This window comes from Oncorhynchus keta, chromosome 23, assembly GCF_023373465.1.
Source record: "Oncorhynchus keta strain PuntledgeMale-10-30-2019 chromosome 23, Oket_V2, whole genome shotgun sequence".
NCBI classification, from domain to species: domain Eukaryota; kingdom Metazoa; phylum Chordata; class Actinopteri; order Salmoniformes; family Salmonidae; genus Oncorhynchus; species Oncorhynchus keta.
The window spans coordinates 317501-342718 of NC_068443.1; the positions used below are offsets into that span (position 1 = coordinate 317501).

At 43.4% G+C, this 25218-nt stretch overlaps 3 protein-coding genes across 3 annotated transcripts in view; all 3 read left to right on the forward strand.

The window, feature by feature from the left end:
* Window positions 1-28: 28 nt before the first annotated feature.
* On the forward strand, window positions 29-8094 carry dnajb4 (DnaJ heat shock protein family (Hsp40) member B4). The gene is made up of 3 exons (XM_052475871.1): window positions 29-652; window positions 4026-4621; window positions 7849-8094. The coding sequence occupies exons 1-3, from the start codon at window positions 442-444 to the stop codon at window positions 8080-8082; spliced, it is 1041 nt and encodes a 346-aa protein (XP_052331831.1). The 5' UTR covers window positions 29-441; the 3' UTR covers window positions 8083-8094.
* Window positions 8095-8109: 15 nt separating this feature from the next.
* LOC127910849 (zinc finger CCCH domain-containing protein 13-like) lies at window positions 8110-11025 on the forward strand. Its single transcript, XM_052475872.1, has 2 exons — window positions 8110-8252; window positions 8413-11025. The coding sequence occupies exons 1-2, from the start codon at window positions 8229-8231 to the stop codon at window positions 9295-9297; spliced, it is 909 nt and encodes a 302-aa protein (XP_052331832.1). The 5' UTR covers window positions 8110-8228; the 3' UTR covers window positions 9298-11025.
* Window positions 11026-13731: 2706 nt separating this feature from the next.
* LOC127910850 (PDZ domain-containing protein GIPC1-like) overlaps window positions 13732-25218 on the forward strand; it is a 50399-nt gene continuing 38912 nt past the window's right edge. The window contains exon 1 of the mRNA XM_052475873.1: window positions 13732-14589. Coding sequence (XP_052331833.1) covers window positions 14317-14589 — 273 coding nt within the window. The 5' untranslated portion in view covers window positions 13732-14316. The remainder of the gene's footprint in view (window positions 14590-25218) is intronic.

The window sequence follows — 25218 nt, forward strand, 5'->3', positions numbered from 1 at the left end:
TTTGTACCTCAACAGATGAATCCCAAAAAAAAGAGTCGAATATGGGAAATGGCGTGCTACGGCAGCATTTAAGTTCTAGAAAGAGCCCCTGGATTCCAGCGAGCAGAGAAAGCATACCGGTGGGGTCGGACGCAAGAGGAGGGGACCCACGGCTGTTTAAAGTGTGTCTATATCGGGATGTGGATAAATATCACGGGGTCCACAGCTCTGAGTAATCACTCTAAACGTAGCTAGGCTACTTAATCTATCTGTAGCTGTTCACTGTTCAACTGCCTGACTGAGAGTTGCAGAGAGAGCAGCGGTTAAGTTTTCCACTTGCCGCCATATCAGAGGGGTCTCTGTCCCCTGGATATATTTTCATAGCGGATTGACTGACAGGCAGCGTCCGTCAAACACCAGCGGGTTCTCTTCTCTCCAGCGCAGGGCCGCTTCGGGGAAACTATGGGGAAAGATTATTATAAAATCCTGGGGATAGTGAAAGGAGCGGCCGACGAGGATATCAAAAAGGCGTACAGAAAACAGGCTCTGAAATGGCACCCGGACAAAAACAAGGCGGCCAACGCCGAGGAGAAATTTAAGGAGATCGCCGAGGCATATGAAGTCCTCAGTGATCCGAAGAAAAGGGAGATATATGATCAGTATGGAGAGGAAGGTAGGATAATATGACATCCCACATTTCATTGTTGTCTTCTTCTGGTTGTCATTTCACCCACCCGGTCATTGAGCGCACACATCAAAAGGTGCGTGGAATATTATTGGCCATTATCCAATACAGACCGACATTTTAACCACACTGGTTAGAGAAGGCAACAGCATTTCACTCTCATTTAATTGATTTGTAACATTTATTATAATAAACCAATATGCTGCTATTTCCCTTCTTGTCGGAGTAGCGTATCAGTCTGCCCATAATATGCAGACATTGCTCGTGGTTGGTCAGAAATATATAACAGTAATTATTTCCAAATATATTGTCAGATTGTATTATTATTACTGTCAATTACAGTTGAACATGTCAGTATAGAGCTGTTTTGCAGCCCAGTATATACCTGGATCAAATACTATGTACAGTATATACCTGGATCAAATACTATGTACAGTATAGACCTGGATCAAATACTATGTACAGTATATACCTGGATCAAATACTATGTACAGTATATACCTGGATCAATTACTATGTACAGTATATACCTGGATCAAATACTATGTACAGTATATACCTGGATCAAATACTATGTACAGTATATACCTGGATCAAATACTATGTACAGTATATACCTGGATCAAATACTATGTACAGTATATACCTGGATCAAATACTATGTACAGTATATACCTGGATCAAATACTATGTACAGTATATACCTGGATCAAATACTATGTACAGTATATACCTGGATCAAATACTATGTACAGTATATACCTGGATCAAATACTATGTACAGTATATACCTGGATCAAATACTATGTACAGTATATACCTGGATCAAATACTGTGCATGGCAAATATTCCAGCACATTAACTAAGACTATACCATTGGTCCCATTGACTAGGACGAAACCATTGGTCCCATTGACTAGGACTATACCATTGGTCCCATTGACTAGGACGAAACCATTGGTCCCATTGACTAGGACTATACTATTGGTCCCATTGACTAGGACTATACCATTGGTCCCATTGACTAGGACGAAACCATTGGTCCCATTGACTAGGACTATACCATTGGTCCCATTGACTAGAACTATACTATTGGTCCCATTGACTAGGACTATACCATTGGTCCCATTGACTAGGACTATACTATTGGTCCCATTGACTAGGACTATACTATTGGTCCCATTGAATAGGACTATACCATTGGTCCCATTGACTAGGACTATACCATTGGTCCCATTGACTAGGACTATACCATTGGTCCCATTGACTAGGACTATACCATTGGCTCCATTGACTAGAACTATACCATTGGTCCCATTGACTAGGACTATACCATTGGTCCCATTGACTAGGACTATACCATTGGTCCCATTGACTAGGACTATACCATTGGTCCCATTGACTAGGACTATACCATTGGTCCCATTGACTAGGACGAAACCATTGGTCCCATTGACTAGGACTATACCATTGGTCCCATTGACTAGGACTATACCATTGGTCCCATTGACTAGGACTATACCATTGGTCCCATTGACTAGGACTATACCATTGGTCCCATTGACTAGGACTATACCATTGGTCCCATTGACTAGGACTATACCATTGGTCCCATTGACTAGGACTATACCATTGGTCCCATTGACTAGGACTATACTATTGGTCCCATTGACTAGGACTATACTATTGGTCCCATTGACTAGGACTATACCATTGGTCCCATTGACTAGGACTATACCATTGGTCCCATTGACTAGGACTATACCATTGGTCCCATTGACTAGGACTATACCATTGGTCCCATTGACTAGGACTATACTATTGGTCCCATTGACTAGGACTATACCATTGGTCCCATTGACTAGGACTATACCATTGGTCCCATTGACTAGGACTATACCATTGGTCCCATTGACTAGGACTATACCATTGGTCCCATTGACTAGGACTATACCATTGGTCCCATTGACTAGGACTATACCATTGGTCCCATTGACTAGGACTATACCATTGGTCCCATTGTAGGCAGCCGGGCAAACTCAAGTGAAGCGTTGGTGTCAAAGTAGTTGATGTAGCCTACATGTATGTTACAAGCGCCATGCTCTACCAACTGAGCCACAGAAGGACCATGTATGTACGTGACCCAGGTCTAGTAGCCTATAGTACAGCAAGTTATTAGCATTATCTGAATGGTTCCTGACTCCAGTGTCACTCAGGTCTCAAAAGAGCCTATCAATACATATCAGCATTATCTATCAATACATATCAGCATTATCTATCAATACATATCAGCATTATCTATCAATACATTAATTATCTGTGTTATCTATCAATACATATCAGCATTATCTGTGAATACATACAAAAATTATCCATCAATACCTAGATAGCATTATCTATTGTTATCGGTATTATCTATCAATGCATAGGTTATCATCATGATGTATCCATACATATTAGCATTATCTATTGTTATCGGTATTATCTATCAATGCATAGGTTATCATCATGATGTATCCATACATATTAGCATTATCTATTGTTATCGGTATTATCTATCAATGCATAGGTTATCATCATGATCTATCCATACATATTAGCATTATCTATTGTTATCGGTATTATCTATCAATGCATAGGTTATCATCATGATCTATCCATACATATTAGCATTATCTATTGTTATCGGTATTATCTATCAATGCATAGGTTATCATCATGATCTATCCATACATATTAGCATTATCTATTGTTATCAGCATAGTCTATCAATACACAGATTATCATTGTAAATTCATACATATTAGCATTATATATCGATACACAAGTCATCAGCATTATCCATCGATACATAAATCATAAGCATTATCTATCAATACATTAATTATCTGTGTTATCTATCAATGAATATCAGCATTATCTATCAATACACATGTTAACAGCATTATCTATCAATACATTAATTATCTGTGTTATCTATCAATGAATATCAGCATTATCTATCAATACACATGTTAACAGCATTATCTATCAATACATTAATTATCTGTGTTATCTATCAATGAATATCAGCATTATCTATCAATACACATGTTAACAGCATTATCTATCAATGCATTCATTATCTGTGTTATCTATCAATGAATATCAGCATTATCTATCAATACATATGTTTTCAGCATTATCTGCATGGTCTATACATACAAATGTTATCATCATTAGCTATCTATACGTAGGTTATCAGCATTATCCAAATGATGTCATTGTCTCCCAGCTGCTGTCACTCAGGTCTCAGTAGATAATATGTTAAATGCAATGCATTATCTGAATGGTTGTTGACTCCAGTGTCATTTCCTGTCAGGTCTCAAAGGAGGTCCCAGTAGTGGTCCAGATGACCAGGGCAGCAACTTCACCTCCTACACATTCCACGGAGACCCCCATGCCACCTTCGCCACCTTCTTCGGCGGTGCCAACCCTTTCGAGATGTTCTTCGGACGCAAGGCTAACGGGCGCGGTCCGGGCGGAGACGACGAGGACATGGACGTGGACGGCAACGACCCGTTCGGCTCCTTCACCTCATTTAACCTCAATGGGTTCCCTCGGGACCGCCACGTGGGGCTGGGCGGGCAGCAGAGGAGGAAGCAGGACCCGGCCGTCCATCACGAGCTGCGGGTATCGCTGGAGGAAGTGTTTCATGGTTGCACCAAGAGGATGAAGATCAGCAGGAAGAGGATGAACCCTGACGGACGGACCATGAGGACGGAGGATAAGATTCTCACCATAGAGATTAAGAGAGGGTGGAAGGAGGGGACCAAGATCACGTTCCCCAGAGAAGGAGACGAGTCGCCCAATACCATCCCTGCTGATATCGTGTTCGTCATCAAGGACAAGCCCCACATGCACTTTAGAAGGGAGGGGTCGGACATCGTGTACCCGGTGAAAGTTAGTCTACGACAGGTGAGATGGGTTTTTGCTTGGCGGATCGTGGTTAGCCGCCTATTCAAAGTAATAGTAAGGGGAAACACTGCCAATAGAAAGTGATTCAATGTGGAATAACATATTGATTTGGCTGGTTTAGATGCTGTACAACTGTATTTACAGTACCAGTCAAAAGTTTGGACACACCTACTCATTCCAGGGGTATTCTTTATTTTTACTATTTTCTACATTGTAGAATAATAGTGAAGACATCAAAACTATGAAATAACACTTATGGAATCATGTAGTAACCAGAAAAGTGTTAAACAAATCAAAATATATTTTACATTTGAGATTCTTCAAAGTAGCCACCCTTTGCCTTGATGACAGCTTTGCACACTCTTGGCATTCTCTCAACCAGCTTCATGAGGTAGTCACCTGGAATGCATTTCAATTAACAAGTGTGCCTTCTTAAAAGTTCATTTGTGGAGTTTCTTTCCTTCTTAATGCATTTGAGCCAATCAGTTGTGTTGTGGCAAGGTAGGGGTGGTATACAGAAGATAGCCCTATTTGGTAAAAGACCAAGTCCATATTATGGCAAGAACAGCTCAAATAAGCAAAGAGAAACGACAGTCCATCATTACTTTAAGACATGAAGGTCAGTCAATCCGGAAAACTTCAAAAACTTTGAACGTTTCTTCAGGTGCAGTCGCAAAAACCATCAAACGCTATGATGAAACTGGATCTAATGAGGACCGCCACAGGAAAGGAAGACCCAGAGTTATCTCTGCTGCAGAGGATAAGTTCATTAGAGTTAACTGCACCTCGAGGCTGTATAAGGGCTATTTGACCAAGAAGGAGAGTGATGGAGTGCTGCATCAGATGGTCCACAATCACCCAACCTTTTACCCAATTGAGATGGTTTGGGATGAGTTGGACCGCAGAGTGAAGGAAAAGCAGCCAACAAGTGCTCAGCATATGTGGGAACTCCTTCAATAAAATAATTATATGTGAAGCTGGATGAGAGAATGCCAAGAGTGTGCAAAGCTGTCATCAAGGCAAAGGGTGGCTAATTGGAAGAATTGTGAGTGTAAAATATAGTTAGATTTGTTTAACAGTTTTTTGGTTACTACATGATGTAACCAAAAAATGTGTTATTTCATAGTTTTGATGTCTTCACTATTATTCTACAATGTATATGAAAGTGAAAAATAAATATATAAAGGTTAAGTACAAAATATAAAACATTTGCAAATAAGAATTTCTTCCTAACTGACTTGCTTATTTAAATAAAGGTTACATACATTTTTGTTCAAGAAAGGATTGTGTCGAGGCACAGATCTGGGGAAGGGTACCCAAAACATTTCTGCAGCATTGAAGGTCCCCAAGAACACAGTGGCCTCCATCATTCTGAAATGGAAGAAGTTTGGGACCACCAAGACTCTTCATAGAGTTGGCCGCGAGGCCAAACTGACCAATCGGAGGAGAAGGGCCTTGGTCAGGGAGGTGACCAAGAACCTGATGGTCACTCTGACAGAGCTCCAGAGTTCCTCTGTGGAGATGGGAGAACCTTCCAGAAGGACAACCATCTCTGCAGCACTCCACCAATCAGGCCTTTATGGTAGAGTGGCCAGATGGAAGCCACTCCTCAGTAAAAGGCACATGAGAACCCACTTGGAGTTTGCCAAAAGGCACCTAAAGGACAAGATTCTCTGGTCTGATAAAACTGAGATCGAACTCTTTGGCCTGAATGCCAAGCGTCATGTCTGGAAGAAACCTGGCACCATCCCTATGGTGAAGCATGGTGGTGGCAGCATCATGCACTGGGGATGTAATTCAGTGGCAGGAACTGGGAGACTAGTCAGGATCGAGGAAAGATCCTTAAAGAAAACCTGCTCCAGAGCGCTCAGGACCTCAGACTGTGGCGAAGGTTCACCTTCCAACATGACAACAACTCTAAGCACACAGCCAAACTCGACTGACTTGTATTGTCACACGTAGAAGACTTGATGCTGTAATCGCTGCCAAAGGTGCTTCAACAAAGTACTAAGTAAATGTGTAAATGTGATATTTTTATTGTTTTATAAATTTGCTAAAATTTCGAAACATCTGTCATTGCTTTGTCATTATGGGGTGTGTATAGATTCTCTCTCTCTCTCGGTCTCCTTGTCTCCCCTCTCCTCTCTCTCTCTCCTCTTCTCTCTCTCTCCTCTTCTTCTCTCTCTCTCTCCTCTCCTCTCCTCTCCTCCTCTCTGTCTCTCTCTCTCTCTCTCTCTCTCTCTCTCTCTCTCTCTCTCTCTCTCTCTCTCTCTCTCTCAATTCAATTCAAGGGGCTTTATTGGCATGGGAAACGTGTTAACATTGCCAAAGCAAGTGAGGTAGATAATATACAAAAGTGAAATAAACAATAAAAATTAACAGTAAACATTACACATACAGAAGTCTCTCCTCCTCTCCTCTCTCTCTCCTCATCATTTTATCTCTCTCTCTCTTTCCTCCTCTCCTCTCTCTCCTCCTCTCTCTCTCTCTCTCTCTCTTTCCTCCTCTCCTCTCTCTCCTCCTCTCCTCTCTCTCTCTGTCTCTCTCTCTCCTCCTCTCCTCTCTCTCTCTGTCTCTCTCTGTCTCCTCTCTGTCTCTCTCTGTCTCCTCTCCTCTCTCTGTCTCCTCTCTGTCTCTCTCTGTCTCCTCTCTGTCTCTCTCTGTCTCCTCTCCTCTCTCTGTCTCCTCTCCTCTGTCTCTCTCTGTCTCCTCTCTCTCTGTCTCTCTTTCCTCCTCTCCTCTCCTCTCCTCTCCTCTCTCTCTGTCTCCTCTCCTCTCTCTCCGTCTCCTCTCCTCTCTCTCTCCTCTTCTCTTGTTATTCATGTAATGAAAATAGCTTGATGTTAAATCACAGCCTTGTTTATCAGTAATGGAGCATAGTTTCTGCTTGAAGGAAAAGTCCTATTTTAGCACCAAACCAGAAGAGCACATGTTCAATCTGTCAAGGAAATCTAACCACAAATCTGGAGGCGATTACAGACCAATCATAGCTATAATATCTAGTTACAGTATCTTGTGGTTTGTGTGTGTGTGTGTGTGTGTGTGTGTGTGTGTGTGTGTGTGTGTGTGTGTGTGTGTGTGTGTGTGTGTGTGTGTGTGTGTGTGTGTGTGTGTGTGTGTGTGTGTGTGTGTGTGTGTGTGTGTGTGTGTGTCTGAGTCTCTGTCTGTGTGTTGTCCACTCTGCCAACATGTCATTAACTATGTGCCCTCTCCTTTACCTCTTCTAGTCGTTGTGTGGTTGCTCGGTGACGGTGTCTACGATAGACGGGAAGACGTGTAACATGAAGATCACGGATGTGATAAAACCAGGCATGAGACAGACTGTAGCAGGACAGGGCCTCCCCTTACCCAAGAACCCCGAGCAGAGAGGTGACCTGGTGGTGGAGTTTGACGTGAACTTTCCTGAGAGTCTCCCCAGCAACGCCAAGGATGTCCTGAAGAGGCATTTACCTGCTTCCTAGAAGAACAGACACACCGAGAGACACGGAGACACGGAGAGAAAGAGAGACACGGAGAGAAAGAGAGACAGACACACATAGAGACACGGAGAGACAGAGAGACACGGAGAGACAGAGAGACAGAGAGAGACAGAGAGACACGGAGAGACATGGAGAGACAGAGAGACAGAGAGGCACGGAGAGACAGAGAGACAGAGAGACAGAGAGACACGGAGAGACAGAGAGACACGGAGAGACAGAGAGACACGGAGAGACAGAGAGACACGGAGAGACAGAGAGACACGGAGAGACAGAGAGACACGGAGAGACATGGAGAGACAGAGAGACAGAGAGGCACGGAGAGACAGAGAGACACGGAGAGACATGGAGAGACAGAGAGACAGAGAGGCACGGAGAGACAGAGAGACACGGAGAGACAGAGAGACACGGAGAGACAGAGAGACACGGAGAGACAGAGAGACATGGAGAGACAGAGAGACACGGAGAGACAGAGAGACACGGAGAGACATGGAGAGACACGGAGAGACATGGAGAGACAGAGAGACACGGAGAGACAGAGAGACCCGGAGAGACACGGAGAGACAGAGAGACACGGAGAGACAGAGAGACACGGAGAGACAGAGAGACACGGAGAGACAGAGAGACACAGAGAGAAAGAGAGACAGACACACAGAGAGACACGGAGAGACAGAGAGACACGGAGAGAAAGAGAGACAGACACACATAGAGAGACAAAGACACCCAGCGATAGAGACACACAGAGAGACAGACACGGCGAGACACGGCGCGACAGAGAGACAGACACACAGCGAGAGACAGAGACACGCAGCGACAGAGACACACAGAGAGACAGAGACACATAGCGATAGAGATACACAGAGAGACAGAGAGAGAGAGACAGACACAGAGAGACAGACACACACAGACAGACAGACACACAGAGAGAGACAGAGACACGCAGCGACAGAGACACACAGAGAGACAGAGACGCACAGCGATAGAGATACACAGAGAGACAGACACAGAGAGACAGAGAGAGAGAGAGAGAGCCAGACACAGAGAGACAGAGAGAGAGAGAGAGAAAGAGAGAGACAGACACAGAGAGACAGAGAGCGAGAGAGAGAGAGACAGACACACACAGACAGACAGGCACACACAGGGAGACAGAGAAACACAGAGACACACAGACTAACAGACAGACACATACCTGGTGGATAGAAAGTGATGACATCAGGATGCCAGCTTACTCCTCTCTCCTCTAACCCTCTCTCTCCTCTCTCTTTCAACCCTCTCTCTCTCTCATCCTCATCTCAACCTCCTCTCTCTCATCCTCCTCTCTCCCTCATCCTCCTCTCTCTCTCATCCTCCTCTTGCTCCTCTCTCGCTCTCTCTCTCTCTCTCTCCTCTTTCTTTGAAACTCCCCTCTCTCTCTCTCTCCTCTCTCTTTCAACCTCCTGTCTCCTCTTTCTCTCTCTCAACCTCCTCTCTCTCCTCTTTATTAACAGTAAACATTACACATACAGAAGTCTCTCCTCCTCACCTCTCTCTCATCATCTTCTTCTTCTCTCTCTCTCTCTCTCCTCTCTCTTTAAACCTCCTCTGTCTCCTCTTTCTCTCTCCCAAACTACTCTCTCTCTACTCTCTCTTTCTCTCTCTCTCTCATCCTCCTCGCTCTCTCCTCTCTCTTTCAACTTCCTCTCTCTCCATCTCTCTCCTCTCTCTCTCATCCTTATGTCTCTCTCCTCTCTCTTTCAACCTCCTCTCTCTCCTCTTTCTCTATCTCTCTCCTCTCTCTCTCATCCTTATGTCTCTCTCATCTCTCTTTCAACCTCCTCACTCTCATCTTTCTCTCTCTCAACCTCCTCTATCGATCTATCTCTCTCTCATTCAACCTCCTCTCTCTTCTCTCTCTCTCTCATCCTCCTCTCTCTCCTCTCTCATCCTCCTCTCCCTCTCCCTCTCCCCTCTCTCTCATCCTCCTCTCTCTCTCTCCTCTCTCTCATCCTCCTCTCTCTCTCCTCCTCTCTCTCTTCTCTCTCTCTCTCATCCTCCTCTCTCCTCACACATGAGGACAATGATGACTGTTCACAGATCGAGGCCCTTTCTAAAGAATGTGCAATTAATATTTTTTATCTGTTTGGTGTTTTGTCTAAATACAGTGCATGTGGCAAAGTTGATATACGTGGAAGTAAATGTGTTAATATTTGACAGTAAACATTTGATTATTTGGGTCCTTCCCACATTCACCCCATGTTCCTTTCTGTTATGTCTCATTTGATTTGGGGTGCGTCCCAAATGGAACCCTATTCTGTTCATAGTGCACTATGTAGGGAATAGGGCCCCATAGGACTCTGGTCTAAAGTAGTGCACTATGTAGGGAATAGGGCCCCATAGGACTCTGGTCTAAAGTAGTGCACTATATAGGGAATAGGGCCCCATAGGACTCTGGTCTAAAGTAGTGCACTATATAGGGAATAGGGTTCCATAGGACTCTGGTCTAAAGTAGTGCACTATGTAGGGAATAGGGCCCCATAGGACTCTGGTCTAAAGTAGTGCACTATATAGGGAATAGGGCCCCATAGGACTCTGGTCTAAAGTAGTGCACTATATAGGGAATAGGGCCCCATAGGACTCTGGTCTAAAGTAGTGCACTATATATATAGGGAATAGGGTGCCGATTGGGACTAGACATAGTGTGTGCCACGGAATGTAACATTCATTATATACTGTATAATGTAACACAAGACAAGGATGTAGAGATCTGAGGACCGATGGGGTTTGTTCACGAAGTAAATGACGTGGTTTATACTGGCCCCATAGTTCTGGGGGAGATTCACATTAAATGTAAAGTTCAAACAAAGTACTGTACATATTTTCATAATAAACATTTGTAACTCTGAAAGGCATACAGTACTTTACAAATAAAACATTTGGAAATCTCGTTTACACCTCGGAAAGAGCCACAATCATTTCAACACAAAACTCTGATGATATTTATTTTCAGGTTCTGTAACTACACTGTCTGAAGTATAATATAGTGTCAACACAGCCCAGTACAGGTCATGAGGAAATGCATACAGCCTGTGTATGTCTGTATGTGTGTGTATGTCTGTGTGTGTGTCTGTGTGTCTGTCTGTGTGTGTATGTATGTCTGTGTGCGTGTCTGTCTGTGTGTCTGTCTGTCTGTGTGTGTATGTCTGTGTGTGTGTGTGTGTGTATGTCTGTGTGTGTGTGTCTGTCTGTGTGTGTATGTCTGTATGTGTATGTGTATATCTGTGTATGTCTGTCTGTCTGTGTGTGTGTGTGTCCAGCTGCAGTAACCGACGACTGGTTGTCTGTTCCTAACACATCAACAGTGTAACTAACACATCAACAGTGTTCCTAACACATCAACAGTGTTCCTAACACATCAACAGTGTAACTAACACATCAACAGTGTTCCTAACACATCAACAGTGTTCCTAACACATCAACAGTGTTCCTAACACATCAACAGTGTAACTAACACATCAACAGTGTAACTAACACATCAACAGTGTTCCTAACACATCAACAGTGTAACTAACACATCAACAGTGTTCCTAACACATCAACAGTGTAACTAACACATCAACAGTGTTCCTAACACATCAACAGTGTAACTAACACATCAACAGTGTTCCTAACACATCAACAGTGTTCCTAACACATCAACAGTGTAACTAACACATCAACAGTGTAACTAACACATCAACAGTGTAACTAACACATCAACAGTGTTCCTAACACATCAACAGTGTAACTAACACATCAACAGTGTAACTAACACATCAACAGTGTAACTAACACATCAACAGTGTAACTAACACACCAACAGTGTTCCTAACACATTAACAGTGTAACTAACACATCGACAGTGTTCCTAACACATCAACAGTGTAACTAACACATCAACAGTGTAACTAACACATCAACAGTGTAACTAACACACCAACAGTGTTCTAACACATTAACAGTGTAACTAACACATCGACAGTGTTCCTAACACATCAACAGTGTAACTAACACATCAACAGTGTTCCTAACACATCAACAGTGTTCCTAACACACCAACAGTGTAACTAACACATCAACAGTGTTCCTAACACACCAACAGTGTAACTAACACATCGACAGTGTTCCTAACACATCAACAGTGTTCCTAACACATCAACAGTGTTCCTAACACATCAACAGTGTAACTAACACATCAACAGTGTAACTAACACATCAACAGTGTTCCTAACACATCAACAGTGTTCCTAACACATCAACAGTGTTCCTAACACATCAACAGTGTTCCTAACACATCAACAGTGTAACTAACACATCAACAGTGTTCCTAACACATCAACAGTGTAACTAACACATCAACAGTGTAACTAACACATCAACAGTGTTCCTAACACATCAACAGTGTAACTAACACATCAACAGTGTTCCTAACACATCAACAGTGTTCCTAACACATCAACAGTGTTCCTAACACATCAACAGTGTTCCTAACACATCAACAGTGTAACTAACACATCAACAGTGTTCCTAACACATCAACAGTGTTCCTAACACATCAACAGTGTAACTAACACATCAACAGTGTAACTAACACATCAACAGTGTTCCTAACACATCAACAGTGTTCCTAACACATCAACAGTGTTCCTAACACATCAACAGTGTTCCTAACACATCAACAGTGTAACTAACACATCAACAGTGTTCCTAACACATCAACAGTGTAACTAACACATCAACAGTGTTCCTAACACATCAACAGTGTAACTAACACATCAACAGTGTTCCTAACACATCAACAGTGTTCCTAACACATCAACAGTGTTCCTAACACATCAACAGTGTAACTAACACATCAACAGTGTTCCTAACACATCAACAGTGTTCCTAACACATCAACAGTGTAACTAACACATCAACAGTGTTCCTAACACATCAACAGTGTAACTAACACACCAACAGTGTTCCTAACACATCAACAGTGTTCCTAACACATCAACAGTGTAACTAACACATCAACAGTGTAACTAACACATCAACAGTGTTCCTAACACATCAACAGTGTAACTAACACATCAACAGTGTTCCTAACACATCAACAGTGTTCCTAACACATCAACAGTGTTCCTAACACATCAACAGTGTTCCTAACACATCAACAGTGTAACTAACACATCAACAGTGTTCCTAACACATCAACAGTGTTCCTAACACATCAACAGTGTTCCTAACACATCAACAGTGTTCCTAACACATCAACAGTGTAACTAACACATCAACAGTGTAACTAAGACAGAGACGAGCCGTTCCCCCAGGAGACACCACATCACTCAGCCAGATTTATAGGAGCTAAGTGTGGTTAACTGATTATATAGTGCACCCTATTCCCTATATAGTGCACCCTATTCCCTATATAGTGCACCCTAATCCCTATATAGTGCACCCTATTCCCTATATAGTGCACCCTATATAGTACACCCTATTCCCTATATAGTGCACCCTATTCCCTATATAGTGCACCCTATTCCCTATATTGTGCACCCTATATAGTGCACCCTATTCCCTATCAAGGCGAGACCCAGATGCAGACACAGGAAGCAGGTGGTTGGAGTCTTATAGTGTTTATTCATCCAATGGGGGAAGGTCAGAGAATGGTCGTGGACGGGCAAAAAGGTCAAAACCAGATGAATTGACATGATTCATTTTAAGGACTTGCTCATAAAACAATAGATATTTATAGGGCGAGGGAAGTTAAAATCAACACATTCAACAAGGGTACTGCACGCAGCAGTTGTAACAGTTATAAGCACTTAGTAACAAAATGTGTCCTTTGGATGTGTGTTGTTTAGAGTAAAGAAGACGGGGTCTATGGCGCATATCTTCATGGCCCCACCGCCAGGACTCCTGCCCCCACCAAGCCTCTTTTCCCCCGCACAGCATATTGAGACAGAGTCGCTATTGTTCACCGCGGAGCAGCCTGTGTGTGGACCGTGGAACAAGGAAGACACCGCGCCACACGGTCGTCACCTACCTGTTGAATATTACCTAGTGTTTAATGATCGAGTCAGGTGTTGGGTTGACAACTTACTCACTGTCGGAGAATAAAGTCGAACCTGGGGATAAAGGATAGTCAGTCGAGTTTAGTCGAGGTAAAGACCGGATTTATCAACAGACCAGAAACAGATTTATTGACGCCGCCACACGATGCCTTTAGGACTGAGACGAAAGAAGAACAAGTCGAGGGAGAGCTCGAACCTGGTGGAGAATGAGGAGGTCGGTGGACACACCGGTGGGCGCTCCGTGAAGTCGACCGTAAACGGAGCGGGGCTCCCACCGCCACCTGCCAACCTGCGGCCCAAACTAGTGTTCCACACTCAGCTCGCCCACGGCAGCCCCACGGGAAGGATCGAGGGATTTAATAACGTCAAAGAACTCTACGGGAAAATAGCTGAGACGTTCAATTTAAGTCAACCGGAGGTAGGTTTTTTTTTAAACAACTTTTGTAGTTCTAGACCAGTGGTCTCCTACCTTTTCTGTGTCAAGGTCCATTTCTGAGGTAAAATACAAGCTGAGATCTACCGCTCAGACATAAAAAAAAAAAACATGACTTTAAAAAAATGAAGAAGCCTATGCAACATTCACCAATTAAAACACTTCTTTATCAATGAGTTTTGTGCAGCAGGCTACAAGCCCAATACATTATCACTGCATATTGGCTATGCTTGAATTGTTCTTCTCAGACCATTTTGAAATGATCTTTTAGATAATGTAGATATATGATCACACTTCAGTCTTCCAGCTGGTGGCGAAACTCCAAGTCGAACTGCATTATTTCTGACTCATGCACTAATTCATGTTGTTACTCCTATGACCAGAGAAAGTGAAATATTCAGCGATATTAAACAAAGACACAATCCGATAACAATAACAACGGAAGCTTATCGGAACACCGGCCAGCGGTATGATACATGATGCACTTGACTTGCTCTCTGGGCCTGTCTCGGAGGCGGAAGTCTACCTTCAGACTCGTGAAATGCTTCAAAATGGGAACACTGTACCTTCCCTGCGCTTGGCCTGCTAAATCAAGTGCACCTGCCGTCAACAACGCGAAACCAATAGTACAAATAGGAGGCTTTATCGTTGTTTTTTAAACTAAAATGTTTGGTGATCGACTAGAATGCGTTGGAGACCGACCAGTCGATTGCGATCGACCGGGTGGTGACCACTGTTCTAGACGGATAAAAACAAATGCCAGGCCAGTTTAGTGGCCGCGGCGCAAGGTCCGAGCAGGGCCAGAATCCCACACCCTTCATGCTATATTTAATTAATCATTCCACCCATGAGGTCAAAAGACCGTGATTTGGTCATTTGACTGCAGGAAAGGGCTACGCAATAAGGCTCGAGGGGGTTTGGTATATGGCCAATATACCACTGCTAAGGGCTGTTCATAAGCATGACGCAACACAGAGTACCTGGATATTGCCCCTTAGCCGCAATATAGTGGCCATATACCACAAACCCCCCGTGGTGCCTTATTGCTATGATAAACTGGTTACCAAAGTATTTAGAACAGTACAAATTTCTTTTTTTGTGTCTGATATACATTGGCTTTCAGCCAATCAGCATTCAGGGCTCGAACCACCTGGTTTCTTATACATGAGGCTGAGAGAAAAACGTCCTGTTTTAAACCTCAATAATTCTTAAAAAGATGGGACAATTTCAAATTTCTTTCCACAAATATTTGTCTTGATTTTGATAGACCTAAGTATCAGCTGTCACACCATGTAAAAGAATAACCCCCTAATTTAGTACTAATTTCCCCATAAAATGCAACGATCTGGATTTATTTCAACTACGTCAGACCCACACCCAAAAGGCATGCAAATTGTCCAACAAGTGTTAAAAGGCCTTAATTGTTTAATTCTAATATTAGATTATTCAAATATGTAATACAAATCTCCAAACTTCTTTTTGCTTTGTTTTGTAGCACGATGAAATTTGTTAGCATTTTAGCACGTCAGCATTTTGGCACGATTTAGAACATAAAATAATTATAAAGTAAACATTAGGCTTTATGTAACCGATGTGAAATGGCTAGCGAGTTAGCGGTGGTGCATAGCGTTTCAATCGGTGACGTCACTCGCTCTGAGACCTTGAAGTAGCTCTTTTGTTTCTCTTTTGGTCCATTCAACAACAGAGCGATACGATCCTTGTTTCAGCAGGATGTTGTATACCTTATGTATACCTTATGTCATGCCTTATTGGAATGGATTTATTGATAATATCTGTTGGAAAAAAGTTTGGATGTTGCCACAAACATACCTACTTGTTAACAAAATTAAGGAAGTTTCCTTTAAAATGATTCATAAATATTATCCTGCCAACCACTATATGAAGAAGTTTAAGGAAAACATCAAGTCAAATTGCTCCTTTTGTAATGACCACCCAGAAACAGTTGTGCATCTTTTTTGGCATTGTATGCATGTAAGAAAACTGTGGCAAGACATCAGTAGGTTTATAATTGAACACATTTATGAAGATTTTACACTATTGTGGAGAGATGTACTGTTTGGATTCTTTACATACAATAGAAATAAGCGGAATCATTTTTATGTAATTAATTTCATTATTCTTTTGGCCAAATTTCATATACACAAATGTAAATTTACAAACAGAAAGCCACATTTTCGTAACCTACAAAAAGAAATTGAACTGTATTTTAAGACGGTTAAATGCTGTACTAACAAAAAACTGTTAGAATTGTAAGTATATGCATGTCCCTTAAGGTCCTTGTGTAATTGTAATGTGATATTGTACCCCCCAGCCCCGCCCCCAGCCCCAGCCCCGCCCCCAGCCCCGCCCCTAGCTCGATTGTCTATTGTTTGTTATCTATGTATGCTTGTGTTCCCTCATGTGCTTTATGTATTGATTTGTTGTTAATCAAATTAAAAAAAATAATAATAAATAAAAACAAATATTTAAAAAAAGTTGGTTCCCCCCTTTTCCCCCTTAAGGGGTCCTTAAGGGTATAGGTGGCCCTGCTCATTCCTGATTCATTTAGGATTTTAGACAAATATAACAGAGTTGACCAAATCAACGGACACATCTTGTAGGAATCACAGTTTTAAAGTCACAGGGGGCTATTGCAAGAAACTACATATGATCATTGTTCAGCTAATATCTATTATTGTCCGTTTTTAGAATTTTAAACACTTTTTTTTGGAGAGTTTGAAATTGGGATCCTTTGCTCCAGACAATGGCATTTCCAGGCATAGAGCCAACATGGAATTGAATAATATTCAAAGTATTTTAAAAATTCCCCGAAAAGTACGGTGCCTTTAGAAAGTAGTTTTAATACCTACCTTGACTTATTCCACATTTCTTTGGTGTTACAGCCTGAATTCAAAATGGATTAATCATCTGTTTTTCTCTCACCCATCTACACACAATACCACATAATGACAAAGTGAAAACATGTTTTATTTTTATTTTTAGCAAATTTATTGAAAATGAAATACAGAAATATCTCATTCATTTCATCAACCCTGGTTGAGAGAATGCCAAGAGTTTGCAAAGCTGTCATCAAGGCAAAGGGCGGCCACATTGAAAAATATAAAACATAAAATATATTTTAATTTAACACTTTTTTACTTACTACACGATTTCATATGTGTTATTTCATAGTTTTGATGTCTTCACTATTATCATACAGTGTAGAAAATAGTTTAAAAAATACAGAATACCCCTGGAATGAGTAGGTGTGTCCAAACTTTTGACTGGTGCTATAAGTTTACATTGTATTTTAGATTACAGGAGGTAACTCTGGTATAAGTGTTCACTCCCATAAGTCGATACATGTTAGAATCACCTTTGGCAGCGATGACAGCTGTTGAGTCTTTCTGGGTGAGTCTCTAAGAGCTGTTGAGCCTTTCTGGGTGAGTCTCTAAGAGCTGTTGAGTCTTTCTGGGTGAGTCTCTAAGAGCTGTTGAGTCTTTCTGGGTGAGTCTCTAAGAGCTGTTGAGTCTTTCTGGGTGAGTCTCTAAGAGCTGTTGAGCCTTTCTGGGTGAGTCTCTAAGAGCTGTTGAGTCTTTCTGGGTGCGTCTCTAAGAGCTGTTGAGCCTTTCTGGGTGAGTCTCTAAGAGCTGTTGAGCCTTTCTGGGTGATTCTCTAAGAGCTGTTGAGCCTTTCTGGGTGAGTCTCTAAGAGCTGTTGAGCCTTTCTGGGTGAGTCTCTAAGAGCTGTTGAGTCTTTCTCTGGGTGAGTCTCTAAGAGCTGTTGAGTCTTTCTGGGTGAGTCTCTAAGAGCTGTTGAGTCTTTCTGGGTGAGTCTCTAAGAGCTGTTGAGTCTTTCTGGGTGAGTCTCTAAGAGCTGTTGAGTCTTTCTGGGTGGGTCTCTAAGAGCTGTTGAGTCTTTCTGGGTGAGTCTCTAAGAGCTGTTGAGCCTTTCTGGGTGAGTCTCTAAGAGCTGTTGAGTCTTTCTGGGTGAGTCTCTAAGAGCTGTTGAGTCTTTCTGGGTGAGTCTCTAAGAGCTGTTGAGCCTTTCTGGGTGAGTCTCTAAGAGCTGTTGAGTCTTTCTGGGTGAGTCTCTAAGAGCTGTTGAGCCTTTCTGGGTGAGTCTCTAAGAGCTGTTGAGTCTTTCTGGGTGAGTCTCTAAGAGCTGTTGAGTCTTTCTGGGTGAGTCTCTAAGAGCTGTTGAGCCTTTCTGGGTGAGTCTCTAAGAGCTGTTGAGCCTTTCTGGGTGAGTCTCTAAGAGCTGTTGAGCCTTTCTGGGTGAGTCTCTAAGAGCTGTTGAGTCTTTCTGGGTGAGTCTCTAAGAGCTGTTGAGTCTTTCTGGGTGAGTCTCTAAGAGCTGTTGAGTCTTTCTGGGTGAGTCTCTAAGAGCTGTTGAGTCTTTCTGGGTGAGTCTCTAAGAGCTGTTGAGTCTTTCTGGGTGAGTCTCTAAGAGCTGTTGAGTCTTTCTGGGTGAGTCTCTAAGAGCTGTTGAGTCTTTCTGGGTGAGTCTCTAAGAGCTGTTGAGCCTTTCTGGGTGAGTCTCTAAGAGCTGTTGAGTCTTTCTGGGTGAGTCTCTAAGAGCTGTTGAGTCTTTCTGGGTGAGTCTCTAAGAGCTGTTGAGTCTTTCTGGGTGAGTCTCTAAGAGCTGTTGAGTCTTTCTGGGTGAGTCTCTAAGAGCTGTTGAGTCTTTCTGGGTGAGTCTCTAAGAGCTGTTGAGTCTTTCTGGGTGAGTCTCTAAGAGCTGTTGAGTCTTTCTGGGTGAGTCTCTAAGAGCTGTTGAGTCTTTCTGGGTGAGTCTCTAAGAGCTGTTGAGTCTTTCTGGGTGAGTCTCTAAGAGCTTTCCACACCTGGATTGTGTGACATTTGCTCATTATTCTTTTCAAAATTCTTCAAACTCGATCAAATTGTTTGTGGATCATTGCTAGACAACTATTTTCAGGTCTTGCAGGTGTATCTGACGTGTACAGGTGTATCTGAGGTTTTACTGGATGGGATAACACCAGTCACAGGTGTATCTGACATGTACAGGTGTATCTGAGGTTTTACTGGGTGGGATAACACCAGTCACAGGTGTATCTGAGGTTTTACTGGGTGGGATAACACCAGTCACAGGTGTATCTGAGGTTTTACTGGGTGGGATAACACCAGTCACAGGTGTATCTGAGGTTTTACTGTGTGGGATAACACCAGTCACAGGTGTATCTGACGTGTACAGGTGTATCTGAGGTTTTACTGGGTGGGATAACACCAGTCACAGGTGTATCTGAGGTTTTACTGGGTGGGATAACACCAGTCACAGGTGTATCTGAGGTGTACAGGTGTATCTGAGGTTTTACTGGATGGGATAACACCAGTTACAGGTGTATCTGAGGTTTTACTGTGTGGGATAACACCAGTCACAGGTGTATCTGAGGTGTACAGGTGTACCTGATGTTTTACTGGGTGGGATAACACCAGTCACAGGTGTATCTGAGGTTTTACTGGATGGGATAACACCAGTTACAGGTGTATCTGAGGTTTTACTGGGTGGGATAACACCAGTCACAGGTGTATCTGAGGTTTTACTGGGTGGGATAACACCAGTCACAGGTGTATCTGACGTGTACAGGTGTATCTGAGGTTTTACTGGGTGGGATAACACCAGTCACAGGTGTATCTGAGGTTTTACTGGGTGGGATAACACCAGTCACAGGTGTATCTGAGGTTTTACTGGGTGGGATAACACCAGTCACAGGTGTATCTGATGTGTACAGGTGTATCTGAGGTTTTATTGGATGGGATAACACCAGTCACAGGTGTATCTGAGGTTTTACTGTATCTGAGGTGGGATAACACCAGTCACAGGTGTATCTGAGGTTTTACTGGGTGGGATAACACCAGTCACAGGTGTATCTGAGGTTTTACTGGATGGGATAACACCAGTTACAGGTGTATCTGAGGTTTTACTGGGTGGGATAACACCAGTCACAGGTGTATCTGAGGTTTTACAGGGTTTTACTGGGATAACACCAGTTACAGGTGTATCTGATGTTTACTGTAACAGTGTATCTGACGTGTACAGGTATCTGAGGTTTTACTGGGTGGGATAACACCAGTCACAGGTGTATCTGAGGTGTACAGGTGTATCTGAGGTTTTACTGGGTGGGATGGGATAACACCAGTTACAGGTGTATCTGAGGTTTTACTGGATGGGATAACACCAGTCACAGGTGTATCTGAGGTTTTACTGGGTGGGATAACACCAGTCACAGGTGTATCTGACGTGTACAGGTGTATCTGAGGTTTTACTGGGTGGGATAACACCAGTCACAGGTGTATCTGACGTGTACAGGTGTATCTGAGGTTTTACTGGATGGGATAACACCAGTCACAGGTGTATCTGAGGTTTTACTGGGTGGGATAACACCAGTCACAGGTGTATCTGACGTGTACAGGTGTATCTGAGGTTTTACTGGGTGGGATAACACCAGTCACAGGTGTATCTGAGGTTTACAGGTGTATCTGAGGTTTTACTGGGTGGGATAACACCAGTCACAGGTGTATCTGAGGTGTACAGGTGTATCTGAGGTTTTATTGGTTTTATGGGATAACACCAGTCACAGGTGTATCTGACGTGACAGGTGTTCTGACTTTACTGGGTGGGATAACACCAGTCACAGGTGTATCTGAGGTTTTGAGGTTTTACTGGGTGGGATAACACCAGTCACAGGTGTATCTGAGGTTACAGGTGTATCTGAGGTTTTACTGGGATAACACCAGTTACAGGTGTATCTGAGGTTTTACTGGATGGGATAACACCAGTTACAGGTGTATCTGAGGTTTTACTGTGTGGGATAACACCAGTCACAGGTGTATCTGAGGTGTACAGGTGTATCTGAGGTTTTACTGGGTGGGATAACACCAGTCACAGGTGTATCTGAGGTTTTACTGGATGGGATAACACCAGTTACAGGTGTATCTGAGGTTTTACTGGGTGGGATAACACCAGTCACAGGTGTATCTGAGGTGTACAGGTGTATCTGAGGTGTACAGGTGTATCTGAGGTTTTACTGGGTGGGATAACACCAGTCACAGGTGTATCTGACGTGTACAGGTGTATCTGAGGTTTTACTGGGTGGGATAACACCAGTCACAGGTGTATCTGAGGTTTTACTGGGTGGGATAACACCAGTCACAGGTGTATCTGAGGTTTTACTGGGTGGGATAACACCAGTCACAGGTGTATCTGACGTGTACAGGTGTATCTGAGGTTTTACTGGGTGGGATAACACCAGTCACAGGTGTATCTGAGGTTTTACTGGGTGGGATAACACCAGTTACAGGTGGTGTATCTGAGGTTTTACTGGGTGGGATAACACCAGTCACAGGTGTATCTGAGGTGTACAGGTGTATCTGAGGTTTTACTGGGTGGGATAACACCAGTTACAGGTGTATCTGAGGTGTACAGGTGTATCTGAGGTTTTACTGGGTGGGATAACACCAGTCACAGGTGTATCTGAGGTGTACAGGTGTATCTGAGGTTTTACTGGGTGGGATAACACCAGTCACAGGTGTATCTGACGTGTACAGGTGTATCTGAGGTTTTACTGGGTGGGATAACACCAGTCACAGGTGTATCTGACGTGGATAACACCAGTCACAGGTGTATCTGAGGTGTACAGGTGTATCTGAGGTTTTACTGGGTGGGATAACACCAGTCACAGGTGTATCTGACGTGTACAGGTGTATCTGAGGTGTACAGGTGTATCTGAGGTTTTACTGGGTGGGATAACACCAGTCACAGGTGTATCTGACGTGTACAGGTGTATCTGATGTGTACAGGTGTATCTGAGGTTTTACTGGGTGGGATAACACCAGTCACAGGTGTATCTGATGTTTTAGGGTTGTACCTACAGGTGGGCTGTGGTCTCTGTTTACACTACAGGACCAGAAGTGTGTGGACACCTGCTCTTCGAACATCTCATTCCAAAATTATGGGCCTTCATTTGCAGTTCGTCTCCCCTTTGCTGCTATAACAGCCTCCACTCTTCTGGGAAGGCTTTCCACTAGATGTTGGAACATTGCTGCTATAACAGCCTCCACTCTTCTGGGGAAGGCTTTCCACTAGATGTTGGAACATTGCTGCTATAACAGCCTCCATCCACTCTTCTGGGAAGACTTTCCACTAGATGTTGGAACATTGCTGCTATAACAGCCTCCACTCTTCTGGGGAAGGCTTTCCACTAGATGTTGGAACATTGCTGCTATAACAGCCTCCACTCTTCTGGGAAGACTTTCCACTAGATGTTGGAACATTGCTGCTATAACAGCCTCCACTCTTCTGGGAAGGCTTTCCACTAGATGTTGGAACATTGCTGCTATAACAGCCTCCACTCTTCTGGGAAGGCTTTCCACTAGATGTTGGAACATTGCTGCTATAACAGCCTCCACTCTTCTGGGAAGACTTTCCACTAGATGTTGGAACATTGCTGCTATAACAGCCTCCACTCTTCTGGGAAGGCTTTCCACTAGATGTTGGAACATTGCTGCTATAACAGCCTCCACTCTTCTGGGAAGGCTTTCCACTAGATGTTGGAACATTTCTGCTATAACAGCCTCCACTCTTCTGGGAAGACTTTCCACTAGATGTTGGAACATTGCTGCTATAACAGCCTCCATCCACTCTTCTGGCTTTCCACTAGATGTCGGAACATTGCTGCTATAACAGCCTCCACTCTTCTGGGAAGACTTTTCACTAGATGTTGGAACATTGCTGCTATAACAGCCTCCATCCACTCTTCTGGCTTTCCACTAGATGTCGGAACATTGCTGCTATAACAGCCTCCACTCTTCTGGGAAGACTTTTCACTAGATGTTGGAACATTGCTGCTATAACAGCCTCCACTCTTCTGGGAAGGCTTTCCACTAGATGTTGGAACATTGCTGCTATAACAGCCTCCACTCTTCTGGGAAGGCTTTCCACTAGATGTTGGAACATTGCTGCTATAACAGCCTCCACTCTTCTGGGGAAGGCTTTCCACTAGATGTTGGAACATTGCTGCTATAACAGCCTCCACTCTTCTGGGAAGACTTTCCACTAGATGTTGGAACATTGCTGCTATAACAGCCTCCACTCTTCTGGGAAGGCTTTCCACTAGATGTTGGAACATTTCTGCTATAACAGCCTCCACTCTTCTGGGAAGACTTTCCACTAGATGTTGGAACATTGCTGCTATAACAGCCTCCACTCTTCTGGGAAGGCTTTCCACTAGATGTTGGAACATTTCTGCTATAACAGCCTCCACTCTTCTGGGAAGGCTTTCCACTAGATGTTGTAACATTGCTGCTATAACAGCCTCCACTCTTCTGGGAAGACTTTTCACTAGATGTTGGAACATTGCTGCTATAACAGCCTCCACTCTTCTGGGAAGGCTTTCCACTAGATGTTGGAACATTGCTGCTATAACAGCCTCCACTCTTCTGGGAAGGCTTTCCACTAGATGTTGGAACATTTCTGCTATAACAGCCTCCACTCTTCTGGGAAGACTTTCCACTAGATGTTGGAACATTGCTGCTATAACAGCCTCCATCCACTCTTCTGGCTTTCCACTAGATGTTGGAACATTGCTGCTATAACAGCCTCCACTCTTCTGGGAAGGCTTTCCACTAGATGTTGGAACATTTCTGCTATAACAGCCTCCACTCTTCTGGGAAGGCTTTCCACTAGATGTTGTAACATTTCTGCTATAACAGCCTCTACGCTTCTGGCTTTCCACTAGATGTTGGAACATTGCTGCAGGGACTTACTTCCATTCAGCCACAAGAGCATTAGTGATGTTGGGCGATTAGGCCTGGCTTGCAGTCGGCGTTCCAATTAATCCAAAAGGTTTTCAATGGGGTTGAGGTCACAGCTCTGTGCAGGTGAGGTGATGTGATGTTTTGTTTCTATAGTCGGAAGGAAAAACTCCTGTCCCCTTCATAAAGGTCTTTATCAAGGGATGTTTTGTTTCTATAGTCGGAAGGAAAAACTCCTGTCCCCTTCATAAAGGTCTTTATCAAGGGATGTTTTGTTTCTATAGTCGGAAGGAAAACTCCAGATCCAAAGAAATGTCCCTTTTCCTGAAGCGTTTTATTTGTGTCATTATCATAATGATCATCATGTAGGCATTACTCATTCTGAAGCACAGAGCATCCATGTCAATGATCAACCGGACTTAATGCTGATGGGCTGTATTCGCTGTCAACCACCAGACCTACAGTACATGACCCTAACAGCTCTTCCTGTCAACAACCAGACCTACAGTACATGACCCGAACAGCTGTTCCTGTCAACCACCAGACCTACAGTACATGACCCTAACAGCTCTTCCTGTCAACAACCAGACCTACAGTACATGACCCGAACAGCTCTTCCTGTCAACAACCAGACCTACAGTACATGACCCTAACAGCTGTTCCTGTCAACCACCAGACCTACAGTACATGACCCGAACAGCTCTTCCTGTCAACCACCAGACCTACAGTACATGACCCTAACAGCTGTTCCTGTCAACCACCAGACCTACAGTACATGACCCTAACAGCTGTTCCTGTCAACCACCAGACCTACAGTACATGACCCGAACAGCTGTTCCTG